Here is an 18,323-nt window from a genome sequence, read left to right as displayed (position 1 = left end):
TAGTATTTATAATCTAAAAAAGAAGCAGTAAAAACTTGCGAGAGCACATGAACAATCTACTGCGTGTGCCGTTATAAAAAATAACCTGTGTGCCCTCACATCTTGACTGGCAGAATGATTACAGTTTAAATTTGCTTTATGCTCACTCAATGCTTTTGTCATTTCATTATTTCCCTACACAAACGGCTCGTCTGGAGTTGAAAGTCACTTAGCGGCATTTGTGAACTACACAAGCGGTCTGGTAATAAGCCCGTTGATATATACGAGTTACAGGACAGCTGGAATGAAGTCGGATCACCTGTCGTCTGCAACCAAGGTCAGCCAGTCAAAAATAATGCAAAGTGCACAATATAATGAGAAATACTGCCAACCATAGCAGTCTGAAGTACAACTAAGTGCTATAAAAAAAGTGTTATAATTCGCTCAGGAAGACTCCACCATAACTTTACATAGATAATACATGTTTGCTATTATATTAATGCTTTGAATGTTGTATATTGTATATTGCTCCTTTAACTTCTTAATAAATGGCCACCTGGAAGGCAGCCTAATATGACTCACATGTACTTGGAAGTTAAAGCCACTTCTCATCGAGTACGTACACATTGACACATGCCGAAGAGGACTCGTGAGTAAGGTGGCATTTTGTCATCACAGTTTTTCCAGCTTGAGTTCCAGTCGATTAAATAACATGCAAAAAACGAACAAATCTCAAGACATTTGCACTTCAAACACAGCATCACGCGAACAACCCGACTGCCTCTGCTGTTGACTCTGACCCTGTCCATCTGTCTCCCTATGACCGTGGGTCTGTCGTCAACGTTGTGATGCTCTCTCTTTCTGTGAGTATGTCTTCCCAAATGGAGTGTGCGTCTCAGTCCGAGTGTGTCCACTGGTCCCGATGTTAACGCGAGGAACGTGCGTCTCAATGACGGGTTTCAACCCACGCTGTTTGTTGCACGTGCCGTCTATGTTGACGTCTGAGTATCTGTGGTTTTATGTTTCTTCTCCACCTCCATCTTAAGCGTTTCTGTGTTTCAGAGTGCGATGAAAGATAAATGAACTGTTGATGACAGTCTAATGGTGTGGTTGATGCCTCATTCTTCCTCTTTCCTGAGGGAAAGGTATTGTTCTCTGGAGGTGTGACATAAATCGTCCGTCTTGCTCGTCATTTTCTCCTTTTTCACACTCTTTGTTCCCTTTCTCTTTTCAAACTGCTCTTTCACCTTGACTGATACTGGATTGTCAGGCCAATACCAACATGGATACTTGGATTTCATTTTAATATTGTCCTATAATGAGATATCGGTCAATAATTCTTTTTTATTTGCTGTTGGAAATTCTAAAAAATAACCAAATAAGAAACTCAATGACTCCAACACGTATGTAGGAAACATCATTTAGTCCACACATATGCCATAAGCTCACATTGTAATTAAACTACAATACTGGAACATGTAATGTAATGTAGCAGCACTGAAAGCGGTCGAGAATCAGCAACATAACATGATATTCTATTTAAACACTGTGACTTATGGTTTTTAATGTTTTAATCGTTTATAGGGTCAAAGTAAAAACTGCATCACATCCCTTAGATTTAAGAAACACAGCTAACAACCACCGGCCTGTCGTTAGGTCAAAGCACCATGAACAATATTGATCCATCCAATATTGATCCATCTTCTAACATCAAATGAGGTTTCATCAGTTGCACATGTTGAAATACAAATATAATGTGTGATATACATTGTGATTACATGTCAAATAAGCCCAATTGGATGGTACGCTTTACTTTCTTAGAACAGCTGCCCTCTGATCCCCCTTTGAGTTTCTTATCTGCGTGTTAGTTGTTGCCAGAAATGTTGCTGCTGTATTCTCTATCAGTCCGACTTATTTTTCCTCCTCCTGCAAGCTGTCTCTTCTGCTCCCTGTTCCATCTGTCACTTTTCTTGTGTCACCACCATTATTAACAACTCCATCCTTTTCCCTCTCCTCCACACTCACCTCTCTTCACTCTCTCGGACACCTCCCTCCTTCACTCCTAGATTTTCTCTTTCTGTGTCACCTTTCTTGCCTCCCACGAAACACTTCTGCCGACAAGGCTTTTTTTCTCACCGGTGTAATATATTTCTCTTCTAGGTGGAGACATGCAGGCCTCCTGTAGTACCTTGGATGAAGGGGGCCTGGATGATAATATAGACTGGGAGGAGGAGCGGGAGATGGAGAGGCTGGCCTGTGAAGGAGACGACTTTGTACCTCCCAAAATCATGGTATGTGATCAGTTTTGCAAGTCAAATTTTATATTACAATTAAAGTTGGCTGGTTTACAAGATTTTCTTTTTTAATGGTCAAAATTAAATCAGCTGAAGCCAAGATATCCTGACTTTTAATCTTATACAAGTCGACAAAACACTGTATCCTACTTTTCCAACGATACAACTAACAGGCATCTTTCTTTAGATCCTTCCGACCTTTAGATGCAAATTTCTTTAAAACTTTTTTAATGCAGGCTTTTTCTGCTAAAACATGTCCAAATCCCAGTGAAATTGGTGGATTGACCCGTTAAGAACGTAAACTCTGGATTTGTTGCAGCTAAAAATGATCACTGATAAACAACGCACTACAGAAATGATGACTTTAGGATTACACGCTGATGGCAGATTGAGGTTAAAATAGCTTCATGTCTGGAAGGTAAATGTAAATGCAGATACAGTATCATAAATGCACCTCGTGTATTATATACCGTCTCGCTGTGAATATTATATTGAGCTGTACGTTCCCTGCAGGCATGACGGTGTGATAGAGTTACTCTTTTAACCCTCCTGTTACCTTTAGGGTCAACTCTGCCCTTCTCTTCTTTTTCTCTCCACTTTGCTCCACTTTTCTCCCACTCTTTCATTTCCCACACATCCCATTAAATCCATCATTCCTCTCCTTCTACTGCTTCTCCTTCACCTTCAGCTGATCTCTTCTAAAGTCCCAAAGGCAGAGTACGTTCCCACTATAATTCGCAGGGATGACCCCTCCATCATCCCCATCCTCTACGTGAGTCAAACATCAATTGATAGTGTGCAAACAATCCTTCGACATACAAGCATACACATTGTTTCTTTAGAGGATGTTTTAGGATAAAGGGCGATTAAAATGGATATCAAAGTTTTTTTCGATCAATGATTATGTTTGATGTGAACATCTTTTTCCTCAGGACCATGAACACGCTACTTTTGATGATATTTTGGGTGAGTTAATGTTCCTTTTACATCTCTTTTGTAATTATATATTCAATGATTGTAATAAATAAGACCGGTGAATAAAATGTAGAAGAAAAATATTATATTTTAAAATTAAGAACAGATGATAAAATTCTAAAATCTGAAAGTAACCATTGAAAATGACTAACCGTGTCAAACCAATGGACGTTAGTTAACTAATTAATATAAAAAATAGAGCCTTTGATACATTTGTATCCACATTTATATGACCTCTTATCTCACAAATCCTTCACCTTTAGTTGTAAACCTGGACTGTGTCTAAACTTAGACTCATATCGTGTGAATTAAAAGGTCCGAAAAATAAATACAAGCTAAACCGTACAGGCAATTGAATCTCTAAAAAAAAATTTGCTTGGATTTGGCTTAATTATGCATTTCATATAGAACCAGTTAAAATGCTGCAAAATTACTTTTTTGTATTGGTTTCTACATTCTGAAAACGATGATCTGCTCCTCAAAAGAGAAGCGCTTCCTGTAAACAGACCCTGGAGCTCCTCCAGGTGAACTGCATTGAATAAAGCCAGTGAGAGGATTCCCATGAATAATTCATGGAGTTCAAGTTTCCATTTGACTTTTATTGGCCTGTTTTATTTTGCTGCGACACTTCCTGAAGCACACAATGTTAAGTTCAAATCAAACCACATCTAGAGTCTCTACTCTTTATTATTATTATTCAATTCAATTCAATTCAATTCAATTCAATTTATTTGTATAGCCCAATTTCACAAATTACAAATTTGTCTCGGAGTGCTTTACAATCTGTACACATAGACATCCCTGCCCCAAAACCTCACATCGGACCAGGAAAAACTCCCAAATAACCCTTCAGGGGGAAAAAAAGGGAAGAAACCTGCAGGAGAGCAACAGAGGAGGATCCCTCTCCTAGGATGGACAGAACAATAGATGTAATGTGTACAGAAGGACAGATTTAGAGTTAAAATACATTCAATGAATATGACAGAGTGTATGAATAGTTCATAGTAGGCATATTCCACGATGGAGACCTCCACGATCCATCAGGCAGATGGCGGTGGGGAGGAGGAGTGGACGGAGTCTCAACAGTGGGCGGAGTCTCAACAGGACAGTGGCGTAGTCATGAGCAGGAATTCCACGACCCAGACGATCCATCAGGCAGATAGGATCTATGCCGTCTCATAGGGTCCGATGACCCCCTGAGACGTGAAGTCAAAAGGACTCCGGGAGAAAGCAGAGTTAGTAACGTGTGATTGAGAGATGAAAATTCATCCTTAAGGAGAGAAAAAAGAGGAGATAGGTACTCAGTGCATCCTAAACGTCCCCCGGCAGCTATAAGCCTATAGCAGCATATCAAGGGGCTGGACCAGGTGAACCTGATCCAGCCCTAACTATAAGCTCTGTCAAAGAGGAAGGTCTTAAGTCTACTCTTAAACGAGGTGACTGTGTCTGCCTCCCGGACTGAAATTGGAAGCTGGTTCCATAAAAGAGGAGCTTTTTAAGACTCTAGGAACTACAAGTAGTCCCGCATTTAGTGAGCGTAGCTCTCTAGTGGGGCAATATGGTACGACAAGCTCCTTAAGATATGATGGAGCATCACCAATCAAGGCTTTGTAGGTTAAGAGAAGAATTTTAAAAGTGATTCTTGATTTTACTGGGAGCCAGTGCAGAGCAGCTAGTGCAGGAGTGATGTGATCTCTTGTCTTAGTTTTAGTGAGAACACGAGCTGCAGCATTCTGGATCAACTGGAGGGACCTAAGAGATTTATTAGAGCAGCCTGATAATAAGGAGTTGCAGTAATCCAGTCTCGTAGTAACGAACGTATGAATCAATCTTTCTGCATCTTTTTGTGACAAGATGTGCCTGATTTTGAAATATTACGTAGATGAAAGAATGCAGTCCTTGAGATTTGCTTTACGTGGGAGTTAAAGGACAAGTCCCGATCAAAGATAACGCCAAGATTCTTTACAGTGGTGTTGGATGCCAGGGCAATGCCGTCTACAGAATCCACATCACCAGATAATTGATCTCTGAGGTGCTCAGGGCCGATTAAAATTACTTCGGTTTTGTCTGAGTTTAACATCAAGAAGTTGCAGGTCATCCATGTTTTTATGTCTTTAAGACATGCTTGAATTTTACAGAGTTGGTTGCTCTCCTCTGGTTTTATCGATAAATATAGTTGAGTGTCATCTGCATAACAATGAAAGTTTATGGAGTGTTTCCTGATAATATTGCCCAAAGGAAGCATGTATAAGGTAAATAAAATTGGTCCAAGCACAGAACCTTGTGGAACTCCGTGATTAACGTTGGTGGTTATCGAGGCGTCATCGTTTACAAATACAAACTGAGATCGATCTGATAAATAGGATTTAAACCAAATTAGTGCCGTGCCTGAAATGCCAATCGACTGCTCCAGTCTCTGTAACAGGATGTCATGGTCAATGGTGTCGAATGCAGCACTAAGGTCTAACAAGACCAGGACAGAGAGGAGTCCTTTATCTGCTGCCATTAAGAGGTCATTTGTAATTTTCACCAGTGCCGTCTCGGTGCTGTGGTGTTTTCTAAATCCTGATTGAAATTTCTCAAATAAACTATTATGATGTAGAAAGTCGCACAACTGATTTGCGACCACTTTCTCAAGGATCTTGGAGAGGAAGAGGAGGTTAGAGATCGGTCTGTAGTTAGCCAATACCTCTGGATCCAGAGTGGGCTTCTTCAGGAGAGGTTTAATAACAGCCACCTTGAAGGAGTGTGGTACGTGGCCTGTTAGCAGAGACACATTGATAATATCTAATAGAGAGCCGCCAATTAAAGGCAAAACGTCTTTAAGCAGCCTCGTCGGGATGGGGTCCAAGAGACAGGTAGACGTGTTCGAAGTAGAAACCGTTGAAGATAATTGGTCACGGTTGATGGGAGAAAGCCCTCCAAATATACACCAGGGCATACAGCGGTTTCCAAGGCCATTCCACTTGAGGACAGATTGGCACTGGTTATGGGCAAGAGAATATTAATCTTGTCCCTAATAGTTAAAATCTTTTCATTAAAGAAGTTCATAAAGTCATTACCACTAAGGTTTATAGGAATGCTCGGCTCCACAGAGCTGTGACTCTCTGTCAGCCTGGCTACAGTGCTGAAGAGAAACCTGGGGTTGTTTTTATTTTTTTCTATTATTGATGAGTAATAGGCTGCTCTGGCATTACGGAGGGCCTTCTTATATGTTTTAAGACTATCTCGCCAAACTAAGCGGGATTCTTCGAGATTAGTTGAACGCCATATACGTTCAAGCTTTCGTGACGTTTGCTTCAGTTTGCGGGTCTGAGGGTTATACCAGGGAGCAAACCTCCTCTTCCTCACTGTCTTCTTCTTCAGAGGGGCTATCGAGTCCAGTGTCATTCTCAGAGAGCCTGTGGCACTGTCAACAAGATGATCAATCTGGGACGGACTAAAGTTAGACCAGGAGTCCTCTGTTATATTGAGACGTGGTATCGAATCAAATACAGAAGGAATCGCTTCTTTAAATTTAGCTACAGCACTATCAGTTAGACATCTGGTGTAGAAACTTTTGACTAACGGAGTACACTCCGGTAGTATAAATTCAAAAGTTATGAGGTTGTGGTCTGACAGAAGAGGATTCTGTGGGAAGACGTTCAAATGCTCAATGTCAACGCCATAAGTAAGAACAAGATCAAGCGTGTGGCCAAAGCTGTGAGTGGGTTTCTGTACTCTCTGACAGAAGCCAATCGAGTCCAACAAGGAGATGAATGCAGCACTAAGGCAATCATTATCAACATCCACATGGATATTAAAATCTCCAACAATAATAACTTTATCGGTTTTAAGAACCAAACTTGATATAAATTCTGAGAATTCAGATATAAACTCTGAATATGGACCTGGTGGCGGTACAGAATCACAAATCGAATTGGCTGTAGTGTTTTCCAGGTTGGATGTGAAAGACTAAGAACAAGGCTTTCAAATGAGGTGTAGTGTAATTTTGGTTGAGGATTAATTAATAGGCTCGATTCAAAGATGGCTGCTACTCCACCTCCTCGACCGGTGCCTCGAGGAATGTGAGTATTAATATGACTTGGAGGAGTCGATTCATTCAGGCAGACATATTCTTCATGGCTCAGCCAGGTTTCAGTTAGGCAACATAAATCAATGTGATTATCTGATATTAAATCATTTAGTAACACAGCTTTAGATGACAGAGATCGAATATTTAGGAGACCACATTTAATAGACCTATTTTGTTGCACTGCTGAAATAATGGTGTTAACTTGTATAAGGTTATTGTGTACGACTCCTCTTCTGCTTACTTTTGATTTATTTAATTGAAGTGGCCGTGGGACAGACACAGTCTCTACTCTAAAGTCAAGGGTGGGTAACTTCTCGAATGGAAGAGCAGAGAAGGGTTACGCCTGTACTTGAACTCAACCTCCAAAGTATTTATTTGTGTTCACAGTTCACATCTCTCCCTCTCTCCCTCTCTTCCTCTCTCCCTACATTCGATCTCGGTCTCTGAAGTTCACATCAATCACATCTATCGAACCCTTTTCTGTCCCCCACAGAGGAAATAGAGAAGAAGCTCACAGCTTACAGGAGAGGAAGCAAGTTCTGGAGGATGCTCATCTTTTGTCAGGTGAGGAACAAGGAGACAGAATAAAAGTGTATTTCCTGTCAAATTGTACGTTTTATTTGGTATATATGCCGGTTCTGTGTTCATGCACCGTAATAACAACTACCTGAGCTAGAATGTGTTCAGTTCCTTCCTTTGGGATCTAACCCCTGTCAAGATATTAATTAAGGAGAAGCAAATTATCAGTTGTGATAATGTGTTTAATCTTCTATGTGCTTCTTAGGGAGGCCCCGGTCACTTGTATTTTCTGAAGAATAAAGTGGCAACATTTGCTAAGGTGGAAAAGGAGGAGGACATGAGCCAGTAAGTCTCCCATCAGCTCCTAATGTTGAATACTGTGACGACTCACATGGCCCATGTCTTATAAAGCATCAACATGTGGTTACGCTTTACAAGTCATGACAGAGATGACTGAGAACCATCGGCTCGCTGTGGAAATAGAAGTATTTCGTCATTAAGATGCCTTCGCTGCTCTTTCATTCAAGTATTTATTCCACAATGAAGAAAAAAATCCTCTTTCAAACCAAATCTCAACCAAAGGAAACTGGCACATTCCCCAATAAATCTTAATGTGGTTTTAGACCATCAAAGGATTTCAATATTTGAAAACAAATGTGTCGTATACATTTTCTTTATGCTATTTTCACAATATGAAAACTATTTCTGTGAGTGCTCTCCGACTTGATTTAAATCAGAGATGTTCCACTTGAAGGATTCAACACAATGTTTTATTTATGAGCACAATCTACTTTTCAGAGTGATGCATCTCTCCCAAGGGGACCATGTTTGAATAGGTGGTGTTTACTTGTTTCAGAGATATCAAACATAAGTATATTTAAAGAATCTGTTCCTTTCGTGCATAAGAACAGTAGTTCAATCAGCAGAGACGGGTGTTTAGAGTTTAACAATAATTCATTTACAATTGCAAATTGAAATAGTGCAAAGTCTTTTTGGCGGTTGGACTCCATCCTGAATTAGGATTAGCTCTCAGGGTGGAGATGCTGATATCTGCCAAGGCAGATTCCCCCCCTGGTGGTGGTGTAGAAGAAGAGTTGCTGTTAAGCCGATTGGAGGAGCCCGGGGTGGAGGAGCCCTGGGTGGAGGAGGGTCCCATGACGCAAACTGACAGCAGCAGAGAGGAGAACATATTTAAAAGATTGCCAACGACGCTGTGATTGGCTTACAGAACTGCACTGCCTCTAATTGATTGGTTCATTCATTGTGCCCACCCCCAATCAGCTGATGGAATAATCGCTGCAATTAACTAAGAGACTGCTTATGAATGAACCAGCGTGTAAAGAGTGTCATCCTGACTGAACTTTAGCTTGAGCTACTTTAGTGATGAGTAACTGACTCGCACGTATCTTTTTTTCAAGTTACAATTTGTGTTTTTTAATTTCATGGGAACTGATAGATTGATTGTCTAACTGTGGCCTTTGTCTTTGTTCAGGTTCTGGAGGAGGCTGAGTCGCTTCATGAGTAAAGTCAACCCCGAACCCAACCTGATCCACATCATGGGCTGCTACGTCCTGGGCAACCCCAACGGAGAGAAGGTACTCAGACACACACGTACAACTGGAAAGAGCTCATCCAGACCACTCCGGTTCTTTCATAACAAAGTCTCCGTCAAGTTACTTGTTCAAAACTTACATTGATGAGCCACACAAACTGATGGAATAACATCGGACGCCAAAGCTATAGTCTTTTGGTTCCCTGTCTCTTATCATTAGGGGTCACTATCTCGTCCTTCCGGCTCATTTATATGTATCTTCCCACTGTTTCCAAATGTATTCTCACTGCGTCTCATATTCACCGTATGAGCTTCCTGGCCGTCTCAGCTGTCTCTTGTCTCCTATCCTCTCCCTCTGTGTGGTGGTGTAGCTGAAGAGCACACATGCTGCGTGATGCTACACAAGAACATACAATAAGACTCATAACCACACGAGTAAAAATAAAGATCTGAAAAACAGAAACAAGCTGGCAGACACACACACACACACACACACACACACACACAATATAGCCAGCGGTGTTTGTCTGACCTCACTGTTCCACTCATGTCTGCCAAAATGCTTTGTTTATGGATCTCTGCCGGGTTGACTGTCTCTGGCAGGCTGCACATCAGGGATATTTCCAATGCGGCCAAAAGTATGTGGACACGTACTTGTGGAACATTACACACAGGATACTCTAAGAACTTTCACTCGTCTGTAATGTCTTTCCACTAAATGAAGAACCTGTCTGCAGGGGTGTGCAGACGTTTATCCACGGGAGCATTAGTGTGCTCCAAACCATGAAACACAACCCCAGAACAATATGTGTCCACGTACTTGGGTACCCCCCCCCCCCTGATTAAAAAAGTAAAATTATAATGGATTAACTCATGATTAATAAAATCACTCACCAAATATCAAAAGGGGCTTGTGAAGAACAAGAAAAGCTTTTTATATATATATAATGATAGTTCTCTCTAATATTTTATTGTTCTGGGGTTGTTTTTATTGTGTAATATGTATGACTGTTGCTGCTCTTTGATGACTGGAACAACCCAGTTACATAACACTGCAATGTGTAATGAGGAGCCATGCAGGACCAAAAGGAATGTTGCGACACAATATTAGAGATCTGTTCCTTGCCTCGGCTCTCTTTGCACTACAGACGATGTCTCTTCTCTTCTCTACATCTGGCATGTAGCCATCTTCTTTTATCTTTTTCAAAGGACTGCAAACCAAGGATTGAAATCTTCTTTTTCTTCACCACCTCCATTTTAACATCATAAAGTGAAAAACAAAAGCTCACTTGGCCTTTGATTTCACTGACAGAGGCTATCAAGATCCCTCATGACTAAATTCTAGAGAAATCAGTGAGCTTCAATTTTTAATATGCACAGCACCACATCAGTGAGAAACTGCCGAGGAGACGACGGAAAAACCTCAACTCGCTTTAGGCTCAAAGTCTTTAGGACTGCAATGAATTATTATTTTCACTATCGATTGCGACATAGTTTTTTCTTACAACGAATTGAATGATGTTTAGTCTCAAATAAAAAAAGGCAATCACATGTTACCAGCGCCCAAAGTGATGCTGGCCCGATTATCGGCTGCCAACATTTTCACTATTATCAGAACCGTTATTTCATCTTTCTTTTCAAAGACGGAGTGAGATGAAGCGTGGACGAGTGACGAGAGATCATTATCGTGAATAAAAAAGTGATGATACAAAAATGTCATACACCTCCTGATTCACACCGCGTTAGATTAGATTAGATATTCCTTTATTAGTCCCACAGTGGAGATATTTCGGGATCACAGCAGCGGGTGCACATTAGAGCATTAATAAAAGATACAAATAAAACAGAAAAACAATACTAAATACTCATACTAAATATACAGATTTACAGATACATTTGATTGTAATCTCCTTTGTTTTAATTTCCTGAACATGGAACTCTGCTAGTAAAATGACTGGGATTGGGGTCCTACTCCACCTTTTTATAAGATCAGCTGTTTCATGGGAAGGCAGGGAGGTCATATGAAGACGAGCAGGAAAATGAACACCGTTGCAATTATACTCTCACCGCATGTACTGCCCTCCGTGTTACCTGCTGAGGACACATGTCCACATGTCTCTGGCAGCAACGAGCTGGATTCAGTGTCGTTCTCGGGTGTGGTTCCATGTTTGCGTGTCTGAAGACGCCGGCTCCCCTACTGCAGGAGGATGAATTGATGTTTGCTTTCTTATCTCGAACCCAACAGCTGTTCCAGAAACTGAAGAATCTGATGAGGCCTTATTCTGTCGAGTTTGAGTCGCCGCTGGAGCTGTCTGCTCAGGGTGAGTCCGAACAAACTCCCTCAAACATGCAGATCACACGGACGCATCATCACATAGGCCTACGTTACGGTTCAGGCATGCGTTTACACATGTCACATGTTGCATGAAGCTGTTCCCAAATTTTAACATATAATACTTTTTTACTGTGTGTCGCATGCCGTTCTCGATCACCATAACACCACCCTCCACACAGGAGAGAGTACGCACTTTACTCTGCACTCCTCTCGAGCTGCAGGTACAGTACGCTCTACTCCACCCAATAAATGATATTATAAAAGCCGGCTCCTGCAGAGACAACTGGAAACTGTTGTCTTCTAAACCCAGACTTCCTCTCCTTCAGCCCTTCACTTTCATTCAAAGTGTTCTCCTCCTGTTCTCTTTGTGCCCATGAGAGATGTAAACGTCTCCAGCCCTGATGACAGCTAACCACGCTGAACTTGTCTCATAAAAAGCATCCCTATCTTCTAGAAAGGATGTCTCTTTACGCATCATTTTCCACCATATGTCATGTCATTTGCCACCATATTTTGAGGTGTTTCTTATCAATATAGTGAAGAAATGCTCTTGCACATATTAAAGTTGCAAAATATGGCTGTCCTGCAAATATTTATTATACTGTAGCTCTTCCAAAAACATATCTGCTTTTAGTATCTCAAACATGGTTATTTTAAGGGTTAGATAAAAAGTAATGGTATATTTTGCTTCCTTAATACTTGATTAAAGTGTGTCCTCTCTCATTTACCAATCAAGGCAAAGAGGTGATTGAGATGTACTTCGACTTCCGCCTCTACCGGCTTTGGAAGACTCGGCAGCACTCCAAACTCTTGGAATATGAGGAATTCTTGTGACGAAAAAACACGGATAACGGGAGAAGCGGAGCGCTACAATGAAAATAGAACTGATCCGATAAGTGAACATTGTTCCACTATAGTGCTCGACCCACCAACTCAATACTACCAGTCATGCCTGCATTCATCCAGGAGAGGACAGGGAGGGGAGGAAGGAGGATGGCAGGCAGGACAAGGTGGCTGAAGACCAACTCAATGATGCTGTGTGCCTCCGCTCCTCCTCATTTTCAGAGTAAGGATCAAAGACTCACAAAAAGGGCAGAAAAAAAATACACATTAAAGAAAAAAATGAAGAAGAAGCAGAGACAACTGGACCGTCTTCATCTTAGTCACCGACTCCCTTTGCTTCTTGAGTTTGAAAGCAAAAGGAGGATAAAAAAAATTCCAATGTGTAAAAAAATATATAATTTTCATCACACCTCTGTTGCAAAAACACACTTTGAGGCTGCTGTGCTTCACTGAAACTCATTCTGCCATAATGTGGTTCTGTGTTTTCACTGGACCTCTCAGATGCTCCCAGACCCCAGAGACATACATATATATATACATCCATAAATAATATCATATGTCGATGTGTGTGTATATATCACATGAATATATTAGCATAGCTTCTGTCATGCAAATAATACATGAGGATAATAATAATGCATCATTTATTTTTGATGTGCATTGTTGTGCAGTTTCATATGAAAATACTTTGGAATAACTCAGGTTTTAGCCATGAAGTAAATAATCTGTGTGTCTATTCTATCAAGATATTGTAATCTTCATCGCCATCGCTTGGAATGAATGTATTCGCTCTCCAGAAATGTATCTTCGGTTTGAGAAATCCAGCTTCATGTTTTGGTTTTTTTTTAAAAGAAGAGACAAAAGTGCTGATTTTATGTGCGTGTGTGTGTGTGTGTATTCTCCATGTCAAAGAAATTATAATAATCATGCAAATGTGTGTATTTCTCTTTCTGCACCTGCAATGGGAGGGGGGGGGGGGGGTTATCACCTTTACACCCCCATTTTCTCCCTTTCCGTCAAACTCTCAAAGACAGTCTCGCGTGATTACTGATGTCAAGAGGGATGTAACAGCCATCCAAGTGCTCCTGCCACTCCAGTGAAGGAGTTGCCCTATTGATCCCGCCTCCTCTTTTGCAGAAGGTTCAGGCCACTTAGTCTCGGCCTTGTCACTGGCGCCAGCTGCTCTCACTTCCTGCCAAACACTCTTGGCTTCTCTTGATGGCAGCCAAACGAGCTTCCGCCACCGCTCACTTCACTGGGCTGGGATCCAGTCTGAAGGACCGGAGTTCTCCCAATGAAAGCGATCAGCCAGAGGTTTAAGCTGTTAACAGCTGCCCTGCCAGGTGTCAGGTCGTTAAAAGGACAGACATATTTAGACTGCAGTGCCAAACTACAAAGGTCAGCTCAGAGGCCGGTGATGAGTTGTGAGTGAGGAGTCAGTGGGTGACAGCAACCACTGGTCACCAGAAATAGAATGCAGTTTGCTGAATAGAATATCAGATGAACTGTGGCCAGACACAGAGCTGCACACTCACTCACTCACAAAGGGACGCAGACACTGATCACATAATCCTCCTTTAATAATAATTTAATTTGCTTTATGTAATGACAGCTAAAGTGGGAGAGGGACACTCAAAGCGCAAAAAAGTCTTCACAGTTGATTTCTCAGGTAAACCTAAGAAATTAGCTGATCCCACAGTATTGTTTTTGTGTGCTTTTGGAGTGCTGCAATCCCAAAAGTCTTTAAGGTTACATTCTACTTTTTTTAATGCTGAAATTTGAGCCGTAATCTTTTCAAATGTGGCAGCAATCCAAGGAGACATTGCTAAGTCCCGCCATGGCTCACTGCTCGGCCAATCACAGCAGTGTCCCACAATGACAACGGACCCTGAATGTCAGCGAAACATGCGGCCGATTGTGAGTTTAGAACCAGTCAGGTGATGTGTGTCCAGATAGTTTACAGGGAGCACGAGGAAAAACATTTTTAGGTTTTCATAGATTTCAGTGGCCCCAACATTATGCATTTCACACACAAACGTATAAAACACAGACAAGTGTTGATCCTCTCCACCTGTGTATGGTAAATACTTTTCCATTCATCATTATTTGTGAGGATGAGTTAATATTTGGAGCATTATGTGCAGGCTTTTTGTGTTTAAGTCAACCAGTCTCACTGGAAAGCTCTCCATCTCTTTGCGAGCAGAAGTCTGGTTGCCGTTGCCGTTGCCCTCTCTCTGACATTGCAGTGTTGGCCTTCAGTTGGTCTGGCACAGACGAGTACTCTCTCAGCCTGAGTCACGCACGGCTTGTTTTCACTCCAGATTTAAAATCCGGCAGTGTCATATCATAGAGCCATTTTGATTCCAGCAGAAGCATTAAACTGCCAAATTCTCAAAGAAGTTGCACTCAACAGCTGCGACGCTTCGTGGATTATGTGTTTCGGAACTTTACACCCTGGGTTAATTTTCAGATCAGAAACACGGAGACTGGTTTGTGATGTGATGGATTCAATTCATTCGAGAAAGTGTTTTTCTTGTGCCATAGAAAACATCACAACAAATATATCATATCCAGTCTATAAAGAACTTACTGGTAATTAAACCTCCGTTTGAATGGACTGGGCTGAACTGACTGTGTGAAGGGCACGCTGACTCAGGAGTTTGAGAGAGCTTTCTTGTTTTCTTTTTCAGCAGAAAAAAAGAATTACTGGAAATCTAATTAAAGATGCAAATGTGTCTACTCGTCTCTCCCAGTCTGTGTTGTATTATTTGACTTTTCATTTCACTCACTGGGAAACAAACAGAAAAGGAGCACGGCCTCTCAGATCTTTTGTTTTATTAAAAAGTGCGAAAAAAAAGGTCTTAAGCTTAAAGACATGGGAGACATAAATACTGCAAAGAAAAAGAGTGAATCTCATATCAATGAACCACACTTCAGCTATCCATAACAACGCAGATGAAACTCACCGCTCTTTGTTGCATAACTTTGCAACGTTGTGACCCTTCCCCGTTTCAAACATGAAGGAGGTCATTGTGGCCGCAGTCTAATAAAACCAAACAACTGCCCACAAGCGGGCACGTCTCCATTGTTCTGCATCACCACTTGATGTTTTAGTGAACTTCTTACACCTGGAGTAACAGCGACAAAGGGCTCCGGTCCAATTTTAAAATGCATGAATACGGTTCATTTCATGTTCATTTCCCTGTCGACGCCACAGCAGAGCTACACACGAGAATCTCACTGGTTGTACAGCGCGGCTCAACTTCCACTTGAAGTGAACTGCAGTCCGTACAGGGTCAGTGCACAGGTCAGATGAAAAGCTCGGAGACAAGTTAACCAACCTTTACCAAGTGGCTGTCTATGCTGCCTGTACTTGCTGAGCAGATTGAAGAAAGGTGGTAAAGAAGGAGAGTTCATAATGAGGTGAACACACACCTCCATTATGTAAAGAGGGGATTTAACTCACATGTTTATTTATGTCTCTTCAGTGCCAGAAATAATTTGTAAGCAGAGGGAGACAGAAAGAGAGATATGTAAACAAAAACAACACTTCTTTTCTTTTCGTGAAAAAATGCCGATAAGGCCGTCGTGAGACACGGGAAGTAGTGCAGCGCCTTATCTCCTCGCCCCAGAAACGCCTCGATCCCTAATCTCCATCCTCTTGCCTTTCATGCAGTCTGCCTTGTGTACACCGCTTTTCCGACTCCTTCTCTTCGCTCCACTCAAAATTTAAATTAGCATTTGCAAATATCACAGAGTTTGTTTAATATTCAACTGCAGTCCATTCAGAAGAGCCCACAGTCTGCATCGGTTGTCGAGAAGCTTCACAAAGGTCCCCTCCTTGTATGTGGAAGACACAAACATGACATGTTTTCATTCATACAGAGAAGAGCAAGTTGAGTAAAATACATAAGCATGTGTGTAAAGAGACAAGCGGTCAACTTTATGTAAACGCAGACAGCTTATGGAAGTGAGCATCTCACGAAGGAGGAGGACTCAAAGACGCTGTTCTCTGAAGCTGATCTCTGAAGCTGTTCTCTGAAGCTGTTCAGTGTTTCCAGGGCAGAAAGCATCTCTGCATCCCACCTCCTGAGGCTACAGACTGCAGGGTGCATGAAGAGGCAGTGATATTAGGGCGCGTGTTATTAGGTCATACAATTGATATTTGTGTCTGCGTTCCACAGTGGTGGAGGACGTGTTTTTACTTGAGGTAAGTCAACAATACATTCTGGCTTTGAGGCAAGGAGGTTCTGGATTCTTGTGGTCATCAGGTCAAAACATTCCCCTCTTCAAATACATTGGCTTATGACCTGAATACTTACAATACTACTTTAATTCAATTCAGTTTATTTTGTATAACCCAATTTAATTTTATAGTTCAGGCTGGACCAGGTGACCCTGATTCAGCCCGAACTATAAGACTATCAAAGAGGAAAGTCTTCAGTCTACTCTTCAACGAGGTGACTGTGTCTGCCTCCCGGACTGAAGGTGGAAGCTGGTTCCATAAAAGAGGAGCTTGATAACTAAAGGCTCTGGCTCCCATTCTACTTTTTAAGACTCCAGGAACCACAAGTAGCTCCACATTTAGTGAGCGCAGCTCTCGAGTGGGGCAATGTGGTAATAAAATATGGCTCAGTTAGGCAAACTGGCAGAGGACTTTACCATCTGCTATCAATATGTTCAGTAAGAGATGGTGTGTATTTCTGCTCTATGTGACTGAGCTTTGTGTGAGTCATTCCTCAAAAAAATCATTACACTTTTCCATAAAAGTGTAATGATTTTTTTTCCGCTATCAGTTTGAATATTTCCGTTAAAATATAAAGTCAGAGAGGTTATATATTTTAATAAAATAAGTTGTTTTGTGAAAAGAGGCCAAATCTCTTTCCTATCGAAAACTACTTAGTTATTCAAATGTGAGGTGAACAAAGAGATGGTGCTTCAAATGCTTCATTTTCTTTAGCAGAATTCACTCCTTTAATACGTCCACGTGCAGAAAGTCTATTGCTACTAATTGAAAGGTTCATTTGCTCATTATTTTACCTTCTTATTTGATAATCTTTCTTTTCGGAAGCCAGAGGTTGCAATCAGATTTAATTGGGCAGACTACAGATGCATGGAAACGGCTGAGTAATGGAAGAAAGGGGTCCCACTGAGCCAAAACATCTCACCTGCAGAAGTAGGCATGAGAGTGTGCAGCTTTACAGAATGCTGAGCACGCTTTTTGTCTTTGTTAGTTTCAGTGCATTTTACCTCTGGCAGTCTGCAGCAGGTAAACAATTAACTGAGCATGAAGTCAAGGCTCCGATTCGGTCACAATCAGCACTTCTCATGTGCTGATGCGGGCTTTTAGGCTCCCTTATGTACCCCAGCGGGGGCATAACACCACAGTGCACGACTCTAAATGGCCTCTGAACTGCATTTGCACCGTTTCTCACAGGACGAACGATGCGTCACTCTCAACCTCATTGGTGATCTTCAGCCCCAGAGGCTTTTTTCAACTTGCACTTAGGATGTCATGCTGAGAAATAACTACTGTATTTTATGGTAGAACATCGTATTCGTGATGTGTTTAATCTATAATAATAATAATATATTCATCTTTGCGTGAAACTCAATAGAACCTCGGATGAACTTTTGACCTCAAACCTTCAAGGATAATTTGGTCATTCAATTTCTTCAATTCATAAAGGAACATCACTGAGACCCTGAAATCAGGCAGCACAGAGGCCACCAGGGACAAATCAACATCAT

General features: G+C 41.4%; 1 protein-coding gene across 1 annotated transcript in view; it reads left to right on the top strand.

Moving 5' to 3' along the window:
• nsmfa (NMDA receptor synaptonuclear signaling and neuronal migration factor a) overlaps window positions 1–15,317 on the top strand; it is a 43,364-nt gene extending 28,047 nt beyond the window's left edge. The window contains 8 exon segments of the mRNA XM_056433017.1: window positions 2,140–2,270; window positions 2,962–3,045; window positions 3,206–3,239; window positions 7,817–7,887; window positions 8,108–8,187; window positions 9,335–9,437; window positions 11,640–11,715; window positions 12,466–15,317. Of these exon segments, the coding sequence (XP_056288992.1) occupies window positions 2,140–2,270; window positions 2,962–3,045; window positions 3,206–3,239; window positions 7,817–7,887; window positions 8,108–8,187; window positions 9,335–9,437; window positions 11,640–11,715; window positions 12,466–12,563 (677 nt within the window). The 3' untranslated portion in view covers window positions 12,564–15,317.
• The last annotated feature ends 3,006 nt before the right edge of the window (window positions 15,318–18,323 follow it).

The sequence above is a fragment of the Pseudoliparis swirei genome, chromosome 15, assembly GCF_029220125.1.
Source record: "Pseudoliparis swirei isolate HS2019 ecotype Mariana Trench chromosome 15, NWPU_hadal_v1, whole genome shotgun sequence".
Classification (NCBI taxonomy): Eukaryota; Metazoa; Chordata; class Actinopteri; order Perciformes; family Liparidae; genus Pseudoliparis; species Pseudoliparis swirei.
This window is presented reverse-complemented; position numbering and strand designations above follow the sequence as displayed.